This window comes from Falco cherrug, chromosome 16 (assembly GCF_023634085.1).
Source record: "Falco cherrug isolate bFalChe1 chromosome 16, bFalChe1.pri, whole genome shotgun sequence".
NCBI classification, from domain to species: Eukaryota; Metazoa; Chordata; class Aves; order Falconiformes; family Falconidae; genus Falco; species Falco cherrug.
This window is the reverse complement of record NC_073712.1, coordinates 3,664,564-3,687,645: the sequence shown is the minus strand read 5'-3', so window position 1 is coordinate 3,687,645 and position 23,082 is coordinate 3,664,564. Positions and strand designations below refer to the sequence as shown.

The 23,082-nt window shown below is 57.2% G+C and overlaps 1 protein-coding gene across 1 annotated transcript; it reads right to left on the bottom strand.

The window, feature by feature from the left end:
- SLC6A17 (solute carrier family 6 member 17) lies at positions 1-23,082 on the bottom strand. The gene is made up of 12 exons (XM_055728407.1): positions 22,821-23,082; positions 14,754-15,161; positions 11,093-11,250; positions 10,685-10,811; positions 9,812-9,993; positions 8,601-8,711; positions 7,360-7,601; positions 6,489-6,681; positions 5,925-6,117; positions 5,574-5,733; positions 4,853-5,015; positions 1-4,412 (listed from the first exon to the last, which is right to left on the bottom strand). The coding sequence occupies exons 2-12, from the start codon at positions 15,037-15,039 to the stop codon at positions 4,044-4,046; spliced, it is 2,184 nt and encodes a 727-aa protein (XP_055584382.1). The 5' UTR covers positions 15,040-15,161; positions 22,821-23,082; the 3' UTR covers positions 1-4,043.

Genomic DNA, 23,082 nt, shown 5'->3' with positions numbered 1-23,082 from the left:
GAGACTTTTAATCAGACTCCATTACAGCTGTTACAGGGTTTCTCTCGACTGCCGAGGAGTCCGGCCGGCACGGCACGGCACGCGTGGTAAATACACCGGCTACGAGGGTACATGGGACGAGTTACTACGAGATCTGTGCTTTTACCTGTAGAGGAGGGGGTTGCCAGCATTGTGCTTGCCCACAGGGGAAGTGGCCACATCCTGCTTGCTGCCATGGCTCTGTCTGAGCTGTGCCATGTCCCTCCCCAGCCACCAAGGCCACCCGGCTCTGCTCCCCACTCCCACCAGTGAGACCCAGGCTCAGGGAAGGCTGGGGGACAGAGGGAAGGCAGTGGAAGTTGCTCCAGGGAGGTGCTGGGGTTTAACATGACCTGCCAGGGTCTGGGTGGGTGCCAGGAGGTGAAGCAGGGGCTCTTTTGGAGGGATTGGGAGGAAGGGGCCAAGGGACACCCCAGGATGGTGCAAATCAGCGGAGCACAGCCGGCTCCAGCCATCCCCTCTGCATTGCACCAGCATCAAGGGCAGATCCAGCCCCTGCCCACAGCACCAGCAGCAGAGCCCGGGAACTGCACATACCCTCGGACCCACAGAGCCACCGTCACGGGCTGGGCACCCTCCTGCAAAGCTCCTTTCTGCCCTCAGCACCAGCCATCCCCTCTCCAGACCCATTTAACCCCTCCCCAGAGAGGGGACGGGGTTTTGACCCCTCCTGATCTACCCAGCACCTCCCTGTCCCCCAGCCAGGGACCCCATCCTGCCCCCCAGCAGCAGGATCGGGGCTGGGAACCAAGCTGGGAGCTGACGTGGGGGGACAGGAATATTGGCAGCGGTTCCCCCCTCCTTCTCCCACTGCCTGGAGGAAAACTGAAAAGTGCCTGTGCTCACAACTAGCAGCTATTCCCTGTGCCTCTGTGGAGAAAAAAAGAGGATAAAAAGTGATTTTTAAGGGCTAAAAGCCACGGGGGATTGGCCTGATCTGCAGCCCAGGACCCCCAGAAGGTGTGTGGAGGGAGAACCTGCCCCAGCGAACAGGAGAAACCCCCAACGCAGGCTCCAAAAGTGACCGAGTACAGCGAGAAGTGGATCCTAAACAAACCGCACCCGTGCACACATCCACGCACGCACAGCCCCACGCACGGCATCTACGGACGAACACGCGCACGCTCACACGGTGACGACACGGATCACTGAAAATTTTAACACGCGCACACACACAGACCCCCAACACCCTGTGCCTAACACCGAGCAAATGCCACGAAGAAATACAGTATCTCCACGGATAAAAATAAAGGCGACGTCCCTCCTCCTCCTCCTCCTCCTTTTTGCTGGATCCCCAGGGCAGCTGGACCCCCTGGGGCTGGGGCAGGGGGGGGGATGGACGGCCACCCACCACGCATGAGAAATAAAAAGGTAAAAATATGTCCCAATATACAATGAGAATTGATCTGTACAGCACGGGGGATGAAAATAGGTCACAGGCCACTTTGGAATACGTTTTGTCATTTAACAGCATTTACAGAGACATTTACAGAATAAATATACAATAGAAATAGAGAATCTCTACGTTATTATTCCATCTCCTCGCTCTGTATATATTTTATATATATATAATATAGCTTTTTTTGTTACCTTCTTATTGACTTTGCCTCTTATTGATGCTGCAAGAAGAGGGGAGGAAAGCAAAACGCCTCCCTGGCTGGTTCGGGAATGGTGATGGGAGCGACGGAGGGCTGGATCCTTCCCCCCAGGGCTCGAGGAGCATCACGCCACGGGAGCGGATGGCACTGAGCACTTGGGCCACAGGAGGTGTCCTGCTCCGTTAACTCCATGGGAGCTATGGTAGGAATCCGGCCCCTGGGCTCAGGGGCATCGGGCAGGTGACACTGGGCAACGATTAGGCTCATCCTCTGTTTTGCTGGTCGGGTGGAGGAAACTGGGGACAGAGGGAGAAAGAAGAGATGGGAGGGGACATCTTGGCTAATGATGGGGAAACGCCACGGGTTTGTGCTTCTCCCATTCAGAGATGATGCCGTGGGGATATTTCTGCGTCCCTCTGCACGGGCAGGGGAAGGAGAAAGACGGCGCCGGGGATGGTGACAGGGGGACTGCTGGAGGAGAGACAAGAGCACGGCTGATCCTGACCTGGCGCTTCGCAGAGCCATCAAAGACTGGGCTGCTTCCATGCCTCCATTTTCCCCCTGGAAAATTGGTTAACGAAGGACCTGAGCTAATCATCCAGGAAGTCTCCAGGTCACCAGCCAAGCCCATGGAGAAGGACTATAAATAAGAGATCACAACCCACAAGAGAAATGTCCTTGTGCGGCACCTCCTGGCCCCAGGGAGGCTAAGAGGAGTCAAGGATGTGGCAAGTGGACCAGGATAATTTCTGCCTTCACCTCCCAGCCACAAGGAGAATCAAGGTGGAAAAAGCCCATCGACAGGAAAGCGGAGACAAGGGCTCCTGGCCACAAACTTGGCCTTCCGACTGGCTTGAAATACCATCACGCATGATCCAAGCCCAGCAGAACCAAGGATGAAGAACTCCCTCAGCTTCTGGAGGCCACAGCAACGTGCTGAGAGGGAGAAAGGGCGCAAGCAGGCTGCTGCTACCCTGCCCCATGGGGAAAGGAGGAAGATGCCATGAATACTGGTACCCTTGACAGAAATGCTTGGCTACACGTAGGATTCAGGGAAATGACCTTCATTCCCAGTGGGAGAGACTTGGAGCTGGGAGATGCCAACCTTTCCTAGCCAGCCTGGGGAGACACAACGTAAGGTCACATCAGTCTGGTCCCCAGTAACATGGATGGGCACGACAGAGGCTCCTAGGCTCTAACAAGGGCTCACCAGCCTGGATCGAGAGCTCCCTGGCACTGACTCCCCATAACTGCTGCTCAGCAGACCCCAGAGCTGGTTACCCCCATCTGAAGGTCGGGGAGCTCCTGTGGAGGGGTGACAGGAGGCCATGCACACCCCCCTGGCTCGAAGCTGAGAAATGAGGACGCACGTCCAGAGATGCTCACTGTCCAGCTCACCTCAGCTGGTGGGTGCAAGGGGGGTAAGCCAGGGGGTGGTTTCCTGAGAGCTAAACCAGGACTGTGGGAGGACTCGATGCCCCACAGCTTTGCTTGTCCCTCTGGGACATCTAAAGAGAGTGGCAAGAGGAGACGATCGCTATGCCAGGGATTTTGGTTCAGCAGAGCATCCCATGTGTCACGAGTCCTGACCTCCATCACAGTAGCCCTACCCAGATCCCACACACGCTCACACATCCAAACCACACTCACTTCAGAGGTCCTTCTGCCACTCAGCACGACAGCTGCCCAGCCACGGGGCATGCCGACCACCTCATCCCACGGACGTGGCAACTCCATGTCTCAGAGCAACCCACAGACGCCGTCCCCACACCGGTGGCAACAACACCAAGGAGCCAGCATCCACCGTTTCGCACATCGCAGCATCTCAGCCAGCCCCGCGCTGCTCCCTGCCAACCCTGGCCAAAACCTGGGGGTTGTCCGGGTGTGTCCACAGCTATAAAAACCTACAGGAGATACAACAACAACAACGATGGTGACAACAACAGCACCTTTTTGTGCTATGAACATCGATGGTTAATTGTGCTCGTTGGAATAAGGCCATGACTCCTCCCGGCTAAAGGACAACAAACTGGGAGGGAAGAGCACTGGGATGCCAGGTCCTTTTTCCAACCATCAGCTGCTTAGAAAAGAGAGATTCTTTGCTTCAGATTCGAGCTGCGTGAGAACAACTCTTGGAAAAATATTGCAGCTTCTCTTGTTCCTCCTCCATTCCCCGAAGTCAAGCCCGGGGGATCCTGCCCTCCAGCCGAGGGTTGTCGGAGGAGTCCTGCCCCTCCCGCAATCCCTTCTTCCCGATGTCACCTTAGAAATGGCTGCTTTTGGTTACGATTTTAAGAGGGGTTTCTTCTTCGTCTTCCTTATTAATTAATTTTCCTGTTGCCTGGACAGCCAGGATCCACTCCCCCGTGACCTCCTCTCCCGGTGGGGGTGGTTGGCAGGCAACCATCACAGTTCGGATTCAGGGGTACTGGCCAGTAGGTACCCGCTCCCGTACCGTCCGTTGGGGGCACTACTCATTTCCATGGGGGAATTGCTGCCAGGACCCAGGTAGGAACGGTGCGTGGGCATGGGGGATGGGGTCTCGCTGGGCACTTTGCTCAGGATGAAGCGGGTCTCGTCATTATCTTCCAGATTGGAGATGTCCTTCATCATCCGGCCCTTCTTGTAGGTGACCGAGAGGGCATTAGAGCCATCCGACACGAGGTGGAACTGCCGGAGGATGAAGACCAGAGGCAGAGGGAGGGATGCCAGGATGATCAGCGAGATGAGGATAGCCATGGCCCAGGTTGGGTAGAAAAGAAACTTCTCTGCAGCCTGGAAGAGACAGATATTAGCATCAAGGGGCTGTTACAGCAAGGGTGATGCACACCAGGTACAACATCTCCGTGGCCAGACAGAGTACAGGTACATCTCCAGCCAGGAGCAGCTCCTCAGGGTCACCACATGAAGCTATCAGAGGGTGGGTTCAAATCAAGGAAAAGGACATGGTCCTTCACACAGCATGTAGCTGTGGAAGCAAACCAAAATCCAAGCTCAAACTTGTGGTCAGACCCAGCTGGAGACTTCTGGGCAGCGTGGACAAACCTGGCTCCTTGTAGAGGATAAACAGCCACAGGCAAGGTGTCTCCCAGCAGGAGCAGGGAGGAGAAGCAAGCAGAGCTGTGAAGAGCAGGGTGGTCTGCAGCTCTTAGCTCTGCCCCTGCTCAGCCCGGACCTGGGCTGGAGGTGGCTGGGGGGGGCGGAGCTGTGCTCACCTCCTCTCTGATCCATGCGCTGTAGCCCGGCGGGCTGACCCCCAGCTGGATGATGCTGGCGGTCATGAGCACGGCCATGCAGATGGGAGAGACATACTTCCAGGTGTAGTAGTAGAACTGATAGGGCCGGAAACCCAACATTTCCGTCAGCTCCTGCATGAACCTGCCGAGAAGAAGAGATGGAACCACGCCGTTCCCCACCTTCAAGTGAGAAGCTCCCTCCCAGGAACCCCCGTTGTAAATAATGCTCAAGGTAGAGCCTGAAGAAGAACCCAGCTCATCCAGGTGAGCATGTCAGGGTCCCTCAAGCCTGTAGGAGGGAACCTCCTAAGGAAAAGGACATTTGAGCATTAGCCACAACCTCCTTTGCTCTGGCCAACCTATGAGCAACAGAAGCAGGCACTGCAGGGAACAAGATCACCTTCCAGAAGGACCTCAAACCTCAGACAAAAGGGTCATCACAAGCAACAGAGCATCACAACCAACAGTAGATACCCCCGGGAAGGACCTGCTCCTGAGGCTGGGTTACACCTAGGGCAGGGCCAGAGGATCAAGGTGAACTGAGTTCCTGCCTCTATAAGGCAGCTGCCCCTGGGGCATTCACTCCATCGGAGTTGGCCTCTTGGGGAAAAAGTCATATGGAAAAGAGCTGGAAGGAGGTTGGGGTTTTTAGCCAGGAGTTATGGCGCAGTTATTCTTTTTGTTGTACTAAACGTCTTACTTCTTGGTGCCGTAAATCCAGGCCACGGCGATGTTCTCCAGGATGACCACCACCGTGAGCGGCAGCGTGGCTGAATAATCGTCAAACATGGTGACAAAGTAATTCCCAGAGCGCTGCACAAAGATCAGTCCCACTACGAAGGCAAAGATGCAGCAACCAACTGTGGGGAGCAAACAGGCATGGTCAGCAGAGCACCCCAAGGGGAAACAAGGTCTCCACCATGAGGTCCGTTCCCTGCACCAGCAGGGCCCAGTACGCATCCATTATGTCCACACTCTTCTGGGGTGACTCCCCAGGGCAATGGCGACCCTCTACCCCTTCCCCAGGAGGTGGCAGGAGAAAAGACCTCACCTGTGAACACTTCCTTCCGCACCTTGAAGGTGTCGATGATGGGCGTAGTGATGCCTGACATGGTCCCGATCATGCTGCCCAACCCCAGGTTTATCAGCATCAGGAAGAACATGACGGACCAAAACGGTGAGGCTGGGAAGTGGGTCATGGCTTCCGTGAAAGCAATGAAGGCCAGACCAGTTCCTTGCACGGACTGTTCAGGGGGAGAGAGCACCAAAAGATGAGAAAAAACATGTCAGGGACACAGCCTGCAAGCCCCTGCATGCCTCAGGTGTCTCTCACTGAACCCCTCTTCAAGGAAAGAAAACTCCAGGCTGGGATACCAGCCTGGAAGCAGTGATGACCCCACTAGACTTGCTATGGGCAAACCTTTCCCCCACCCCAGGAAGGACCACTGTGTGCTGAGGAAGACCACAGCAACAGGGAACCCTCATCCTTGGAGAGTCTCTAAAAACAGTTTTTCCAGATCCATGTGCCAGGAGTGATGCAAGTAGAGCAGCTCCTACCAGGGGGAGGCAACGGGATAGGTGACCTCCTGGTCCTACCAGGAGTGCCACCAGGTACCTTGTTGAGTTCGTCCTCCAAGAGGCAAGCATCCAAGCCCAGTTCTTTGAAGTGCCCCTCTTTCACGGTCATGATCACCCTGTACATCTCATTGTAGTCTTTGGCGGTGAGGTGGGAGAAGTTCACGTGGGGCGGGATGAGGTCGTGGCTCAGCACATTGGTGTTCAGGTAGCCTAAGATCTTCTCAGCGTTCCTAAGGGAGAGCAGAGCCTGGTTACCCAGAGGTGTCCCCTTCCTCCCGGGGGGAAGGACAGGGTCTGACCGTGCAAGCCCTTTGCACCAGGCAGCATGAACCTCCCTGGGTTGCGTTACCCAGGTCTGAGCCCGAGGACCTCTTCGCATCTTCCCAAGGCCACAGACAGAGAATGCAGACGGGGTCCCACCAGTGAACGGGCTCTTTACACGTCCATCCCAGGTTTATCTCCTGCTCCGGGACGCCACACTGCATAGCCCGGACTTTTATGGATGCAACTCACTGCCTAAAGGTCACACCAGGTGCCCAAATCCACCCTCCCGCAGCTGCTTCTGGGGTACAGCACAGCAGCTCCCCTAACCCTGCAGGCAACTGGACCATGACGAGTGGCAACTGGGGGATCCCAGGTGAGGTGACCAGGCATGTTGGGTTCACCTCAATTTACAGACTAAGAGCCCATCTTAGGGCTGGATTTTAGCTTGGAGGAGCTAATCCCCAACTCCCTCGGCTACAATGGGACATCGCTGGAGATCCCAGGTCTTGACCATCAGCAACCTGGGTCCACCAAAGCACAGCATCACCCAGCTGCAGAGCACTGACTCTACTGCCTCCAGACCCACCACGACCAGCAGCAGCAAAGACCCACCCACCCCAACGAGAGAAAAAAGCAAATCTTACTCCACCACACATTTCTCATTCATGATATTGGCCTTGAAACCCAGCACAGCAAACACAACCAGCGTGGCCAGGACAGATGTGAAGAAATTGATGAAGGAGACAAGCGTGGCATCAAAGTGGCAGTTGTTGTCCTGCTTGTTGTAGCTGGAGAAGGCGATGACTCCCCCAAAGCCCAGGCCCAAGGCGAAAAAAACCTGCGTAGCTGCCTCCCGCCACACCTGGGGGTCCAGCATCTTGTCCAGCTTGGAAGGAAGACATAAGAAGAAGTTAGGGGGTTTGGTGGTCCCACAACTCGTTCCAGTGGTGCCAGAAGCAAATTAGAAGGCTGCTGTGCCAACAGCCTGGGCTGGTTTTGCAACAGACATGGGGATGCTTTGACCCACCATGATCAGGTCTTGCATCACCCAGCACTGGTAGGTCCTTAGTGTCTTCCCACAGATGGGGAAACTGAGGCAGAGAAAAGTAGATGAAGGTTTTACCTGACTCCGTCTGCCCCAGAGCCCAAGCTGCGTGCCCAGTCTCCCAGTGCAAAGCCCTACAGCTTCCCAGTGGACCACCCCAGCTGCCCTGGAGAGCTGACGTCCCCGTCCCTCCACCCAAGGGAGCCACATGACACCCAACAATGGGGTCTCCATCCTCCCCTGGCCATCTGCTGCCTCCAGAGTGTCTGGAGCTCTGGAAATGAAATGTCTTGGCCAGCGGGTTTGTTCAGCCTCCCATTCCCCCCCACCACATCCCCCCCACCCCACCCCGCGAGCCAGAGCTGCAGGCTGGAGGCCTCCGAGCATCATTTGTCAAGAAATCATAATTAGTATCTTCTAAAAGCCTCACCAGCTAAGCTGGCTCATCTATATTCTGCTTAATGAATTAATTAGCTTGTTAATTAATGGATGTATACCACCAGCGGAGGTTTTGCTGCCAGCCAGCATCTTCCCATGAAGTCTTTAAATATATCGCCTTGGGCACCCCCACCCCGCCACCCTGGGCACCTAAAGGTGACGGGAGTGATACTAAGGCTCCAAGCAGCTCCAGGGCGGTGAGTCTGCGAGGCTCTTGGCTGTCCTGGCCACGTTTAGGGTGCTACCGGCACATCCTGATGATGTATCAGGATCTCCGAGTGGTTTGGGGTTGGTACTCAGGTTTTTTGGGGTGGGGAGCATGCGGAAAAACAGGGTGCAACCAGCCGGGAGGAGAAGCTGCTTACGAGTCTGGTTAGGAGAACCTGCTCAGGGGGCTCTCACCTTGGGTGTGAACATGTGCATGATCCCATCCACCGCCCCACGCAGCAGAAGTCCCCGCACCAAGAAGCAAACCAGCACCACGTAGGGGAAGAGCGAGCTGAAGTACATCACCTAGGGGAAGAGGGATGCAGTGTGGGCACGGGCTCGTTTTACTGCCTGCTGAGCTCAGCCACCTCCCCATCCAACCCAGGGACAGCACAACAGGGGTGAGGAGGGGGTGTCACACCCCCAGATGAGGTCTGCTCCTCGGGCAGCACATGGCTGAGCTGTGGGGCGCCTCAGTGCGGGATGTAACAAGCGTTGATGCTCAGGTGGGTGTGCAAAGTGCTTGGGCACACTTAAGAGAGAAAATCTGTTGGGGCTGCTGAACAGGAAGATGCTGCTGTTGGCTCCCAAAATCCCTGAAACAAACTGGTGGTGCTGGGGGAGCCCGAGGGAAGGACAGCTCTGCACCCCCACACCCCCTCCCATCAGCACTGCCCACAGCCCCAGCTGGCCCCGGCATGGGGCGCGTTCCCAGGGCTGCGATGAGCACCTGGGACCTCATCCTGGCTGGGGGAGACCTGCTGCCGTGGTCCTGTGCCTGCAGCTCCCTCCCACCCCACCACTCTCAGGGCCATGGGGCAGGGGTCTCATTGCCCTCTGCTACCTGCTAACACACCAGATTGTCACAGAGCAAGTCTGGAGACAGGGATGCTCAAGTGTCCGGGGAGACCATACCCCTCTGCACCTGACCCCACTGCGGACGCAGCCTGGCTCGAAACGTCAGTGGCCTCTGCACGCGAACGGCATCCCTCTCCCAAAGCTCTCTGTTCCTCCTTGCCCTGCTTCTCCTGTGCAGAGTCCCCATGCTCGTTGTGCAAAGGGGGGGCTCAGCCCTCACCCCTGCATCCTCCGAGCATCCATGGAGGTGGCACACATCAGGGGACCGGACCGCTGATGGCCCCTGAACGCAGGGGCTGGGCAGATTTGGTGGCCTGACGTGGCTGAGCCCTGGGCCATGGCTACAGGTGGCAGCTGGACTCAACCCCTTCCCTACACCCTCTTTTGACCTTTTTGAGATGCCCCCAGCTCTGGAGCAGCCGTGAGCATCCCAGGGGACACAGCATCCTCCAGCCACCCCAGCTCTGGGCAGGAGAGTGTGGTCCAGGCAGGAGGGTTCTGCCTTGAGGACAGACCCCAGCCAGGCTCAGGTGGCCACCAATACCCACCTTCCCCGAGGACTGGATGCCTTTGATCATAGCCAAGCCAACAAGGCTCCAGGCCACCAGCAGACACAGGGTCATCTTCCAGTTGAGCCCGCCGCTCTCCGAGATGGAGTTGGAAATGTCCAGGGTCTCCCGGTACCAGAAGTAGGTGGTGGCCGAGCTCCTCTCGCATTCGGTCTCCACAACTGCAACCGAGCAGAGGCAGGAGAGCGTGAGGGGCTGGGGGAGAGTCGTTCGCTGTCTCTTAGGGAATGAGCATCAATTAATGTAAAATTCCTGCCAGAGCCAGCCAGGGAAGGCAGGCACCCCCCGTAACTAAAGGACAGGAATTAATGGGGCTCATTTTTAGCAGAAAGAAGAAGAGACAGGACATAAAGCCATCGTCAGGTAAAAATAAGATGTTAAATACAGGGAGAGACATTTACATTTGCTATAAAACCTCCCAGAGTGTCCCAAGGAGATGCTCCGATGTGATTAAAAACCATTAGCACCATCAGCATCTCAGTCAGGCACTGATGGAGCAGCCAGGTGAGCCCTGCCTGGGTCTCACCGCCTCCCTCCACGGCCCCGGGTCAGATCCTGGCCCCAAGCACCGAGGCAGCCTGGAGACCCAAGCTCTGGATCTCCCAGTTGGCATCAAATCCCACCAGTGGGGACAGACACCAAGGGGAAAGCATGGGGGAGATTCGTCCAAGGGAACCATCTCCATACGATCCAGGCAGCTGGACTGGAGGGGACCCAGTGCCCCAGGAGACACCTCAACCTCCGGTGTCCCCAGCCTGATAGCTACAGATGTTGGAGTCCCCAGTGTCCCACAGCCCCCCTTCACTGGGAACTGTCCCCTCGCAGCCCACCATGCCGGTGGCCATCCCTTACCGGCCACGGAGCCGTTTTTCACAATGGGACACTCGCTCCAGGGAAGAGGGTACTGGAAGGACTTAAAGAAGTAAAAGATGCTCCAGCCAATGATGACGTTGTAATAGAGACCGACAAAAAAACAGACCTGGGGGGACAGAGGAGGACACGGTATTGTCACAGGGCAGTGACCACGTCCCCAACACACCTCCCACTGGGCAGGGACCTGGGGGTGGGATCAGGGGATGGGCCCATTCCCAAACCAGCCCCAGACCCACAAGTGGAGCTGGAAAAACTCCCTTTGACCTTTCAGACCTCTGCATGAGACCCCTCGAGGTTTGCTTGCAGACCACCCCCAGCTTTGCAGCTTCCAAAGCCATCCCGCACACCCCAGGGTGGGGGTCCGAGGGGACCCATGGGTGCACTCACGAGGCAGCTGGCATAGCCGATGCCTCCCAGGCGGGGGCAGATGTAATTCCAGACGCCGATGCTGCCCCTCCGGATCCGCTGCCCCACTGCCAGCTCCAGGAAGAAGAGGGGGAGCCCGATGATGATGAGCAGGACCAGGTATGGGACCAGGTAGGCACCTGGCAGGGGACAGAAAGCTCATCACAGACCCGTCTCTGCCTGCTCTCATGCAGCCACAGATGGACGGACAGGGATGGACAGGCAGAGCAGAGCTGGGACAGGCGCTGCCTGGTCCACCGGTTCGTTTGCAACAGATCTGGGAGTGCAGATCAGTGCTTGGGAGCAGAGAAGGCAGCAATGGAGAGAAGCAAACACGCATGGAAGGAAAGGGTGCAACATCCCCTGCCAGTGTGGGTACATGTGGGATAGATCCCAAGGCACCTAAGGACACCGCGCATCCCTACGGGCACATCGCCCCATGCACAAGGAGACCCTCCGTAAGCCAATCCATGGGGACACGCACGTGTTCCCAGCTGTCTCGGACACACAGGCGTGCAGGAGCCCTCCTGTCCACCCGGGTCCTGCCTGCACAGGCGTGTGTGGGCACAGCCAAGCCCCCTGCACCAACACACACCCCCCCACAGGCACCCCATGTCCCCAGCAGCAGCATTCACCCCACCACGTGCCACCCGGCACACAGCAAGGTCCTTCGGTAGAGGTAGAAACAGCTCTAATTAGAAACTCGGTTAATCTCTACCTAATTGAAGAGGCCAGAGAGAAATTAGCAGTTCCTGAAGCATAACCAAATGGCCGTAAAGGATGCGATGACTCACGCTGCAGCGTAAATTACTCCAACCTCCTGCCAGGGGCTGAGGAACAGGCTCGGAAGCGTGTGGCTCATTCCCACAGGGCGGCAGGCGATCCAAAAGCATATGTACACCAGAGCCTGGTTGTGTTGAGCAAATTCCCGGCTGGATTTACACCTCGGTGACAGCCACCACCCCCTGGCCGCAGACAGGACCTGTGGCAGTTGATGCTGCTCCGCGCAGTGGAACCACAAAGCAGCTCAGCCCACAACAGTGTCCCGAGCCAAGCGCCGTGGCAGCAGGGTGGGGATGAATGTGTTAGGAACACAGGTGGGGAGAGAAATGAAGAGGCAGCAGCCCAGCATGATGAGGAGGATGAAAGGAGAGGCAGAGAGCAGGACAGAGCGTGGTGTAACTCGGGAAGGACCACGAGTCACTGCAAAACCCTCCTGGGCATCCACACTCAGCCCGTGGACAGACGGATGGAGATGAGACAGATGGACAGATTCAAATGCAAATTTGTCCAATATTGGAGAATTTCTTCCTGTGATCTCTGGGAAGACGGGCGCCAGCACGGTGGTGCACCACAGACACGATCCGCGCATCACTGCGCTCGGCAGCACCAGCGTGGAAGCACGGCAGGCAGCGCTGCCAGCCCATGCTGGCTCCTGGCACACCAAGTCCTGGAAATTTGGCTCCAGCCCATCCTCCTACCAGCACGCAGCCGTCCTCCCCCGCAGACACCTGCTTGGGGACCAGGAGAGAAAGCAGCAGCCACCACCCCATCCCGGGGCTGCTCAGCACACCCAGGGGGGTCCGACCATCAGTACCCAGCTCCCGCATCCATCTGGCATCGGCCTCACAGCCCGGTGGGAACCCCAGTCAGGGGCCGAGAGGGTTAAATATGGTTGGAAGAAAAGGCAGAAATTCAGTGTCTGCCCCACGGGTCAGGGGAGATGATGCCACTTGGCCAAAAGAAAAAGTGCAGGAAAGCTCAGCGATCTGCTGCTCAAGGCAGTTCCCAGTTTGTGCCTCAGTTTCCCCACCTGTAAAACAGAGCAATGCTTGGGGCAGCTTGTAAAGCCGTTTTTGAGACCCGCTGCAGGAAGATATTTTGCAACAGCAAGGAGCACCTCAAACCAGCTCCTTGTCCTGGTCCCTGCCTGGCTCCGTGCCCCTGCATCCCACCGCAGGATGGGGCCAAGCTGCCAGGTTCAAACCCAGCACACCCGTCTCCTCTGCTGCAGCAGGTCTCCGGGCTGCTGTACGTTCAGTTCTCTGTCCCCATCTGGCCTTTTGTCTAAAACCACTTGCTTAATGCTCCCCACGGATAGACAGCAAATTCAGCCCTGGGTTTGCTAGGGAATACACCAGGATGAATCCCAGCCTGGGAATACAAGCTGCTCCTCCCGTTACCCAGCACCTGAGACAGCCGAGGCTAAAGCCCCGCAGACACACAGGACAGTAGAGACCTTGGCATAAGTTGAGAAATTTTCATTCATTGCACTAATTACAGTTAGCTATTGACTGCTGTGCCAGTGGGGAAACTGAGGCACGGCTGGGTTAAGTGCTTACAGAGAAGCAGGACCGTGGATCTCCAGCCTCTGGGTCTGAGCTCGTTCCTAATCTCATTTAATCAGGAAAATCTGCTTGGAAGTCAGAGGCCAGATGCTGAGAGCTGTGTAATGAAACCAGCAGGGATGTATCGATCTATCCCAGCCCCGAATTTACCGGGGTGCTGCCCCCACCCTCCTTCAGGCCAGCGTACAACCCTCCCCGCCACATCCAACGCACACGTGCACCAGCACGTGCAACGCAGCTAACACGGGTGCCCGAGCCCCACAGCACCTGCGGATACTCGCTGCAACCCAAGACCACGCTGAGACACCCCCCAGTCAGTTTTGCAACGCGCCGTGCAAAGCTGTGCTGCACCGAAACCCAGCCTGGCCTGGACCCAAACTGGGGCGCAGGGAGCTAAGTGTGCCAGCGGCTGGGGAGATGCTGGGATGCAGGAACCGGCCGCAGTGTGCTCCATCCCAGCCGGGAAGGCAACGGGGGTGCGAGCAGCCCCCGGGTGGGAAGTGCTGACTGCACAGGTCTTCCTTTGGGAGAATGACTCATCGTGAAGATGACACCAGAGATGTTTTAATTATTGAGAGCGCTGCAGGCTTGCCAGCCCTGGGGCTGGGGGCACGCCAAATGACGCAGTGCCGGGAACAAGGGGAGGGCAAGCGGGAGAGGGGAAAGCTGGGCTGATCCCGGCCGTGTTCAGTGCCTCTCGGCAGCGGCTGCTTCGCATCACGGCAAAGGTCAGGGCTGCGGTGGAGCGGTCTCAAGGGCTGCATTTGGATTAACGATGAGCACCTAATGATGCCCTCTCATCGCTGTCATGAAGGGTGTCAGGTCTCAGCCTGGCTGGAAGAGACCCGGCCCTCTGGGCTGCTCCTGGAAGCCTAGGGTGGGATGGGAGGACAGGCTGGCTGGAAGGAGGATCTGGGAAGGGACTGGTGCCTACCCAAAGTGGCTTCAGGACCTAGGGAAATGGAGGGACTCTCTCTTCCTTTCCCCCCACCCCACCCCTAGTTCCCACATTGCCCCAACAGGAATTGAGGGCTCCAGCAAGAAATCCGGGCTCCCAGCCTGGGATTCACGCCGAGTTTGGAGCGGGCAGGTGGACACCCTTTAGGAAGAGGCCATTCCCGCATCGCTGAACTGATGAACGTGCAGCCGTGAGCAGCTCCTGGTGGCCCCTTTCCTCCTTCAGAGCCCCAGTAACCCCCGTCCTGCCCCAGGACCCACACCCTGACATGCCAGGAGGCAGGAATGGGCCATATCCCCCTCCCCAAGGGCTGAGCCCACCCCTGCCCATCTCTCACCTCCTCCGTTCTTCTGGCACAGGTAGGGGAAGCGCCAGACGTTGCCCAGCCCCACGGAGTAGCCGATCTGTGCCAGGATGTACTGCAGCTTGCTGTTCCACGCTGGCCGGTTCTCCGCATCCAGATCCTCATCTCCATCCTTCTGCTTATCCCAGGTCTCCCCCGTCACGTTGAGGACGCTGCGTTTGTAGTCCACGGGCTCTTCGTGGGCCAGCAGGTCGGCCACCGACTCGGTGACATGCTCGCTGCTGTGCTCCCGCTGCGTCACCTTGCTGTTCTTTGGCATCGGGACGGCTCCACGTGGCCCCGGGGGGCGGGATGGCGTCAAGGGAGAAGATAAACGTCCCGCAGGGAATGGCACCTGTGTGAGCTACAGCTCAGGTCTCACCTCCTCTTCATCAGCAGGACCTGGGTGGGGGGGAAGGGGTCAACAGAGGGTGAATGGGTTTTGCCTTACCCCCAGGGTGTCCTGGTGCTGGTGGGACCAGCAGCACAAGGGGGAGAAGGGTCCCCATCACCCCACACCTTGGGGACCTCCCTCTGGACTGGGGGATGTGAAGGGCCCCCTTCTCCATGAAGGACCAGGAGCAACCCCCTGGTTCAGCCTTCACAGAGCATCCTGTAACACACATCCCTCATCACGGACCCACCTTGTCCGGAGAGCACCACACCAGTCACACCAGTTAACACCAGTTTGCCCCCACCGCCTCATTCCCAAAACCAACGGCAGCAGATGCCATGGGTGCAGTCAGGGCGATTTTTGGACCCACGGAGGGAGCGTGGGTGGGAGCGTGGGTTCGCCGCCGGCGTGGTGACGAGCGGGTGCGCGTGGTGAGCTGCGTTTGCAAACAGGCAGCTGCACGTTTGCACCGGGGACTCCTCCAGCTGCGGAGCGATGCTGCACAGAGGCATTTCAGGGGGTGCCCACAACCCAGCTGAGCACTGAAGTGCTTGCCCCTGCCTCAAAAAGCTTGGGGGCATCAGAGAAATCCACTCTGCTGGGGATCCCCAAGCCAGGAATGAACCACATCCCTCCTCTTCATACTGGGAGAACTGGGGTCAGACTGGCAGCTCCCACCCCAGCTGGGAAGAAAACACAGAAAGCGCAAAAGAAGCCCCATGTCTTGAAAAAATGACTATCCCCAAGGGTCACACTTTCTTTCCTCCCCCCTCCACCCCTACTTTCCAGGGGACAGCAGGCTGGACACTGGCCGCTGGCAGAGCGATGGTGCCGTGCTCTAGGACCTGTCCCACCCCGACCAGGCTGCAGCATCATCTCCCCCTCACTCCGGGGGCTTTCTCATTCAGTTCAAAGCTTGTACAAGACCCAGGTGGCATCTCACAGGTGACGCTGCACAAATAACCCATCAGCACAGGCTCGGGGCAGCGTGGGCGTGCTGGTCTTTACCACAATGGATGATGCAGGATGGGCGATGTGGGATGGATCTCCTTGCTGTCCCCTCTGGCGAGCCAAAGGAAAACTCTCCCGTGATTTTCCAGAGCCATCCCCAGCTCTTCTTTCCTTTGGACAAACATCCAGCTCTTTGACCCAATTCAGCCCACAATCCCAAATCTTTTCACAGCAGCAGGTTCAGCCCATCCCCAACCAGCACACCGAGGTCCCAGCGTGGTGTGGGAGGAAGAAAAGCACCTGCAGCAGGAAACGTCACCCTCATCACCCTCACCTCGGTGGTTTTTCACCCCTGAAGAAAGTTCTCCCTTTGCCAGGCATCGCTCCTATTAGAAAAGCTATTTTCGGCTGTCGGCTGCATCCGTTGCCAGGCAACTGTGTCAGCTCCAAATCTTTCCTGGATCCGGCTCCTCCAGAGAAGCCGTTTGAATTATTCTTTCAAGCCTGGCCCAGCAATGTTTAATTTCCTAACGAGGGCTCATTCACGTAAACCGCTCATGGCTTGATAGAGGCAATTACCGGCACGTGGCTGCCCAGGGCTGGAGCACCCTCAGCCAGGATGGGGACAGGCACAGAGGGTGGGGAAGGGCCTCATCCAGCAGCCAGGAAAGGAAATCATTGGGATTTCCATCGATTTTGGATTAGGCTCTGGATAAATTAGTACAGACCTGGCTGAATCACCCCCAAATTATTTGCTTCACCCTGTCTGCTCAGCAGCTACTGAAGCTCCTTTGGAGCAAAGGTGACTCAGACCTTCAGGACAGCCCAGCCTTGGGGGATAAATTATCTCTTTACATTAGGGATAGCGCCCAGAAGACCTAGGATCTGCTGGCCAAGCCCCCACAGCTCGATGCCCATGGCAAGGGCACACAAACTGCTCTCCTGGGACAGCTCAACCCCTTGGAACAAAGTCTGGGAGGTGCCCAGCCCCGGGGAAGGTGGTGTTGAGCCAGGCCAGTGTGACGGGGTCAGGACAGACCCACAGCATCTCTCTCTGGATCTCTACCTCTCCCCCCTCCTCAGTTTAGGTCCCCCCCAGTGTTATCCTTAGGAGCTGAGAGGCAGCAGGACAGAGGGTCCTTGAGGAACAGTTTTCTTCAAACACCTCCAAGCCTCAGAGGCTCTCGGAGCCTTGGAGGATGCTCAAGACAGCAACTTTCCCATCAATGGGAATCAAAAGGGGTGCCTGGCCACTTTTCTGGGGCTATGGCAAGGGCTCTCTGGGCATGGGGATGAGGTGAAGATGAAGGAGCAGAGGTACAAGTCTTCCTCCCCGTGGGAGATGCACCCAAATTGCACTAGAGCAGGAGAAACCCAAGGCAGAGGTCCAAATCTTGGTCCTGGCATGGCTCTGTCCCTGTGTCCCCACGGCTTGCCTGCGGGAGGTCCTGCTGTCTCCCTGATGGCTCAGCCCCAGCCTGGAGGTGGTGGTGATGCCCAGAGGAGATCCAGGTCTAAAGGAGAGAGGACCATTCCCTACAGCAATGTCCTGAGCGTACTCAACCATTGCTGTCCACATCCCTGCTGGTACCGTGGGATGAAACCAGCCAGAACCAGCACAAAGCCACCAACCCACAGGGCACAGGGACCCAATCCAGGGAACAATCCAGGGACCAGTGAGGCCAGTGGGGCTCTTCCTATCAACTTTCCCAGCATTTTGCATCAGCCCCAAGGCCCACACCCCTCAAACTGGAAAGCGCAGTCCAAATCCATCTGAGAAAAGTATTCCCACTCATTTCTTTGATTGAAAAGGCAATTTAATCAAAAATTCATCTGCCAAAAATAATAACCACCCTGTGAGAAAGACGAGGCAGATCAGCTGACAACCAGGAGCTTTCCGGGCTGGAAAGAGATAGAAAACCCTTGTCACTGACAGATGGAGATTCAGCTTGTTTACTTAGCCCTCATGGCCTTAATTTTCTTAAATGTGCATTTTTTTCTTTCCCTTTAGAAGACAGATTAGGGTCTTTCAGAGCCCACGGCTTGTAATAACCTCCCTTGCACCACCAGACCAGGGGTGCCTTTGCACCAGCCACCTCGCCCGTGTAAAACCAGCATTGATGCCACCCACATAGGTGCCTGGAGAGGCACCACGGCTTTCCCCACAGCAGGACCAGGGAAAGGACCAGTCTGTGCTCGGTCGGTGACGGTGTCTCTAGAGACCACTTGAGAGCAGACGCCACCACCCTGCAGGGCATTACAAAGGGAGATGTTGAGGAAAGCATCACTGGGTTGTCCCTGGGAATGACCTACCTCCTACATCTCCCACTGCGCGGTGTCCCTGGGTATCTCCTTGAATGGGATTCCCGCTTTCACGGTCCCCAGTGGGTGCCTTCATGTCTAACCCCGTGCAGGACCTCACCCTCCATGCAAAGCAACCATCACCCCCCGAGCCCCGCTCCTGCCCCAGACTCACCAGCTGAGCCTGGGGCTTCTGCCTGCACAAAGCAGCAATCCCCCATCCATGTTCCCCCTGCCCAGGTGACACAGGTGTCACTGACAGTTCAGGAGCCACCACTGCAGCAGGTCAAAGGCACACAGCGATGGTTTGCTGTGGTACAAGCTGGATTCACCCCACTCAGGGAAGGGCCAGAGATTAAGAAGCTCCTGCTTTGCTACACCCCGGGGGTTTAACCACTGCCCAGAGGTTCCCATCGATCCCAGTTGGAGACGGAAACACTTACTGGGGAAAAGCTGCCATTTGGGATGAGTGAATTGCTCCGGGAGCAGAGGGCACTGCATCACCCAGCCCAGCCCTGCCAGCAGCATCACAAATGGTTCAGCAGAGGAGAGATGCTCCAAGCTGTGTGTCCTGGCTTGGCCCGTCCTTGCTTTCTCGGGATGCTGGCTGGGGAGCAATAAATGCAGGCTGGAAGCACGTCAGCAAGGCTTTCAGCTAGGCCTGGGAGCACAGAGGCAGGCGAGGAGATGGGGATTTACAGCAGCCTCCGGGGAAAACAGCCACCACCAGCAAACATGCTCTGGGTCTAGAGGATGGCCACAGGGGAAGATTTCTCCTTTCCTGTGTCCAAATTCTATACTTATACCCTGTTTGGGTCCATAAAGGGGAAACTGAGGCAGGAAAAAACACAGGCTAAGATTGGGTGAAATCAAAATTAACATCTAAACCATGGGGACTCTCTGCTGGTCCCTCCCTACCCTGCTGCCTCTTCTCCTTCAGCTGCATCCCCGCTGCACTCAGCTTCCAGGCAAATCCCCTCAGCTCCTAAAGGAGAGAGGGAAGATGCTCCTGGTGAAGCATCCAGCTCACCAGACCCGGGAAGGTTCAGCTCAGTCCATCAAGGTCACAGGGAAGGGAGGGAAGAGCAAAGGAGCCAGAGGCACAGAGGGATTTCAGGAGGTGGAAGGCTGCTCTCGGGTTCAGGCTGGGAGATCTGAGCATCCATTTGCAGCTCCCCATCCTCCCCAACACGCACAGGGCCAGGGAAACCTTGCACCGGGGCCAGGCTGTTTGGCATTGATGGGGAAAACGAAGCAGGGAGGGGAAGGGATGGATCCAAGGTCACCCAGGAAGCCAGAGAGCCCGGGAAGGAGAGGCAGAGGGAAGGAGCAAGCATCCCTCTGTACGCTGCAAAGCCAAGCGGAACAGGGAAGAAGCCCTGGATGCACATCCCGGTTTTGAGGCCAAATCACGAGAAAACCAGCCCCAGGCCCCTAGCTGCTGTTCCCCATGGTCAGAAGCGCATCTGCAACGGGAGAGGGATCGCCTGTGCGGAGCAGGTCCTTTGGGGGGTATCCCACTCTTACAAGCCACAAGGAACCAAGGGCAGGACGCTCCCAGCAGCATCCAAGCTCCGCTTCAAAGCCCCAGGAAGAGATTTTTGCCCAACGCAGAAGCCCTGCAGCTCTGACGCCCCCCCGCCAGCCCTGCCCCAAGGACCTTCCTCCAGCCTCGGTCATGCAAACCTCCCTTCCACCAGCCAAGGCTGGTCCAGGATGCCTCCATCTTAAATCTGTTCAGTGCTGGGGCTTGCTCCTCCCCGTTCATCCTCTCTGGCTGCACAGGGAAGATTTTTTTGCCATCTGGGCTCATTAGGGCTGCTCCCTCTCTCCCCTTCTTTAAACGATCCCTGTTAATTAGTGCCAGGCTCTCACCGCCCTGTGGAGATGACACACTGTGACTCAGTCCCACCAGCCAAGCTGCGTCCCGGTGTGCTCCCTCCCCTACACCCACGTGTGGGGAGGCACAAACTCTGGGCAGGGCTGGCGTGAGCAGATGGGAGAGCGCAGGGGTGCCCAAGGACAAGGGCACCCGCAAGAAGCTTTTCTGGAAACCAAGCTCCCGGCACCGGGTTGAGAGCAGCTCAATGGCACACACCGGGCATTTCCCTGCCAGAGGTGCTGGAGATGCTCTGCACCGCATCCTTCCCGTGCAGGCACTCAGGCCTGCTTGATCATAGACTCACACAAAGGTTTGGGTTGGAAGGGACCTTAAAGACCACCTGATTTCATCCCCCTGCCACGGGTGGGGACACCTTCCACCAGACCAGGTTGCTCCAAGCCCCGTCTAACCTGGCCTTGAACATCGAGGGATGGGGCATCCACAGCTTCTCTGGGCTGCCTGTGCCTCACCACCCTCACAATAAAGAATTTCTTCCTAATATCTAATCTGAATCTCCCCTCTTTCATCTCAAAGCCATTCCCCTTGTCCCATCACTACATGCCCTTGTAAAAAGTCCCTCCCCAGCTTCCCTGTCGGCCCTGTTACGTACTGGAAGGCTGCATCATGACACAGGAGCAGTTCACGTTTGCTGATGAATCAGAGCTGCCTCCGCTTCTGTCTTACACCTACCTAAGTGGCTTTCGCCAGCAAAAGCGCCCAGATGTTATAAATAACCCCCAGCCCCGACAAAGGCAAGCAGAGGTGGGGCTACCCCAGCCACCCGCTCCACCCCAAAGGTGGGGGCATCTCCCACTGCCCCCAGTTCAGGGGGTTTTACCCTCCCCGTGGCAGGCTGTGACGTTACACCAAGCCTTTTCTTCAATAGGTGCCAAGAAACCTGCGGAAAGGGCAGTTTTGCGGCTGGGTCATGAGACAGACACAACAGCGCCGGAGGAAGGGAAGACTTGGCGCTTGGGTTTGTCACGAAGCGTATGAGCCCGTTGATTCATCGAATTTAGTCTCCTTTCATGTCTCATTTAGTATCATGAAAACATACATCAGCTGCAGTAGCGTGACACCGTATCAAAGCCAACCATCATATGATTCCTTCAGGGCTCCGCTTGATTCACCAGATGATCTTTTTCCAGTTAGATCTCCGCGATCCTTAACTCATCCCCTCCGGCTGAAGGTTAGCAACTGAACCCAAACCCAGCCCAGGTTTATCCTAAAAGGCAGCAAAGGGGCAGCACCCAAATCCCCCTGCAAGCTCTGCTTTTCCCTATTGTCATTCACGAAGCTGCTGCTACGTTTGTAAACAAACGAGTCCAAACGCAACCCAGGAGAGGGTAAAAGCAGAGCTTCTCCTCCCAAGGCAACGGTTTAGTCTGGATACACACAGGTCAGCATCTGATCCAGGGTAAATTTGGTCCTCGTGACTCTGGCTCTAGTGTAAGCCCAGATTCCCAGCTCTGTGCAAGCCTGAAGTAGCAGGGGAGTCACTCCGGATTTAAACCAATCCCTTTTATTCCTATTGACTTCAGCGGAGCTGGCTCCAATTGATCCCGGAGGACAGCTCAGACCCACATTTTATTTCCCTTCCAGGCAGCTGATTCGCAGTCAAACCGCCATCCAGGTTCCTTGACCTAGTCCCGACACCTCTAGAGAGACATCCACAAGGAACTCTATGCCCTGCCGAGAATAGCTCAGGCATTTCGGGTTTTTTCCTACCAAAACCAGAAATAGTTGCATCAGCTCCTGATGGATACAAACCTCAGGTGCCTCAGGCACAAGGCAGCCGAAAAGCCAAAGGATTTCACCTTCTGGGTCCTTCACAAAGAGCTAGGACCAGATTTCTCAGCCGGTCTAAGCCCCACGTCCCTGGAGCGATGCAAATCGGCGCTTGGCCGAGCCACCACCCTGAAACATGCACCTTTGGGCGCATCTCACCATGCAATAAATGCACAGCATGGAATGAGGACTCCCCACACCCAGTATCGGGAATCGCACAAAACCAGGACCCCAATCCCCATTTTTCTGCCTCCAGCCCAGCCATCCGCATTCAGGGAACACCATAAAAATCAAAGACGGGAAAACAAACCCCCAACACTTCAGGGGCCGGGAGTGAAACACCTCTCGCAGCCGCACGCTTGCTCCCTTCCCAATGTTATTGTCAAGGTCAACCTGGAAGCTGCATTTCTGCCCATCCTCAGAGGGGATGAGCCCACCACCACCCCCAGCCCCACAGCCGCTGCCACCCCCCCGGCGGCTCCCCCCAGCCTCTACGGGGTAACCGAGGCCATCTGCTGTCCCTGGATGTCCGTGTCCCCCCCTCCCCAAGCCCTCGATGCCACCACCCTTAGGGCCACGCCTGGTGCCTCCAGGCTTAAGTGTGCCCCCCAGCAGCCCCCCCAGCCTGGCCCTGAGCACCTGCCCCCGACAGCAGCGCTGGGGAGGGGGCGAACAAGGCGGGGGGACCCCCGGCAGCGGGACCCCGGGGGGTGGGGGAGGGGGGGACCGGAGGGCGCAGCCTTACCTGGGCGCGGCGGCTGCCCGGAGGGGTGGAACCGACCCGGTGCCGGTGGAAACGGAGCAAATTCCCGGCAGACAGTGAGCAGGTTCGGCCGCCCCGGGGTGGGAGGGGGCTGAGCCCGGGCGGCGGCGGGGCCGGTGCGTGGCTCCCGGTGCTGGAGGGACCCGGGCAGCCGCCGGTAACGCGGGAGCCGCCGCTGCTGCCTGCGCCCCCCGCGGCGGACAGGCGGGGAGGTACCGGTAGCTCCGAGCCCGGTGGCCGCTCG

What these genes read in the sequence shown, in the direction of transcription:
- SLC6A17 (XM_055728407.1), bottom strand. Translation starts at nt 15,039, where the DNA reads ATGCCAAAGAACAGCAAGGTGACGCAGCGGGAGCACAGCAGCGAGCAT. An exon ending in TGGAGGACGAACTCAACAAG is followed by an intron (nt 6,118 to 6,488) that starts GTACCTGGTGGC and finishes CCCCCTGAACAG; the next exon opens with TCCGTGCAAGGAACTGGTCT. An exon ending in TGGATTTACGGCACCAAGAA is followed by an intron (nt 5,016 to 5,573) that starts GTAAGACGTTTA and finishes TCTTCTCGGCAG; the next exon opens with GTTCATGCAGGAGCTGACGG.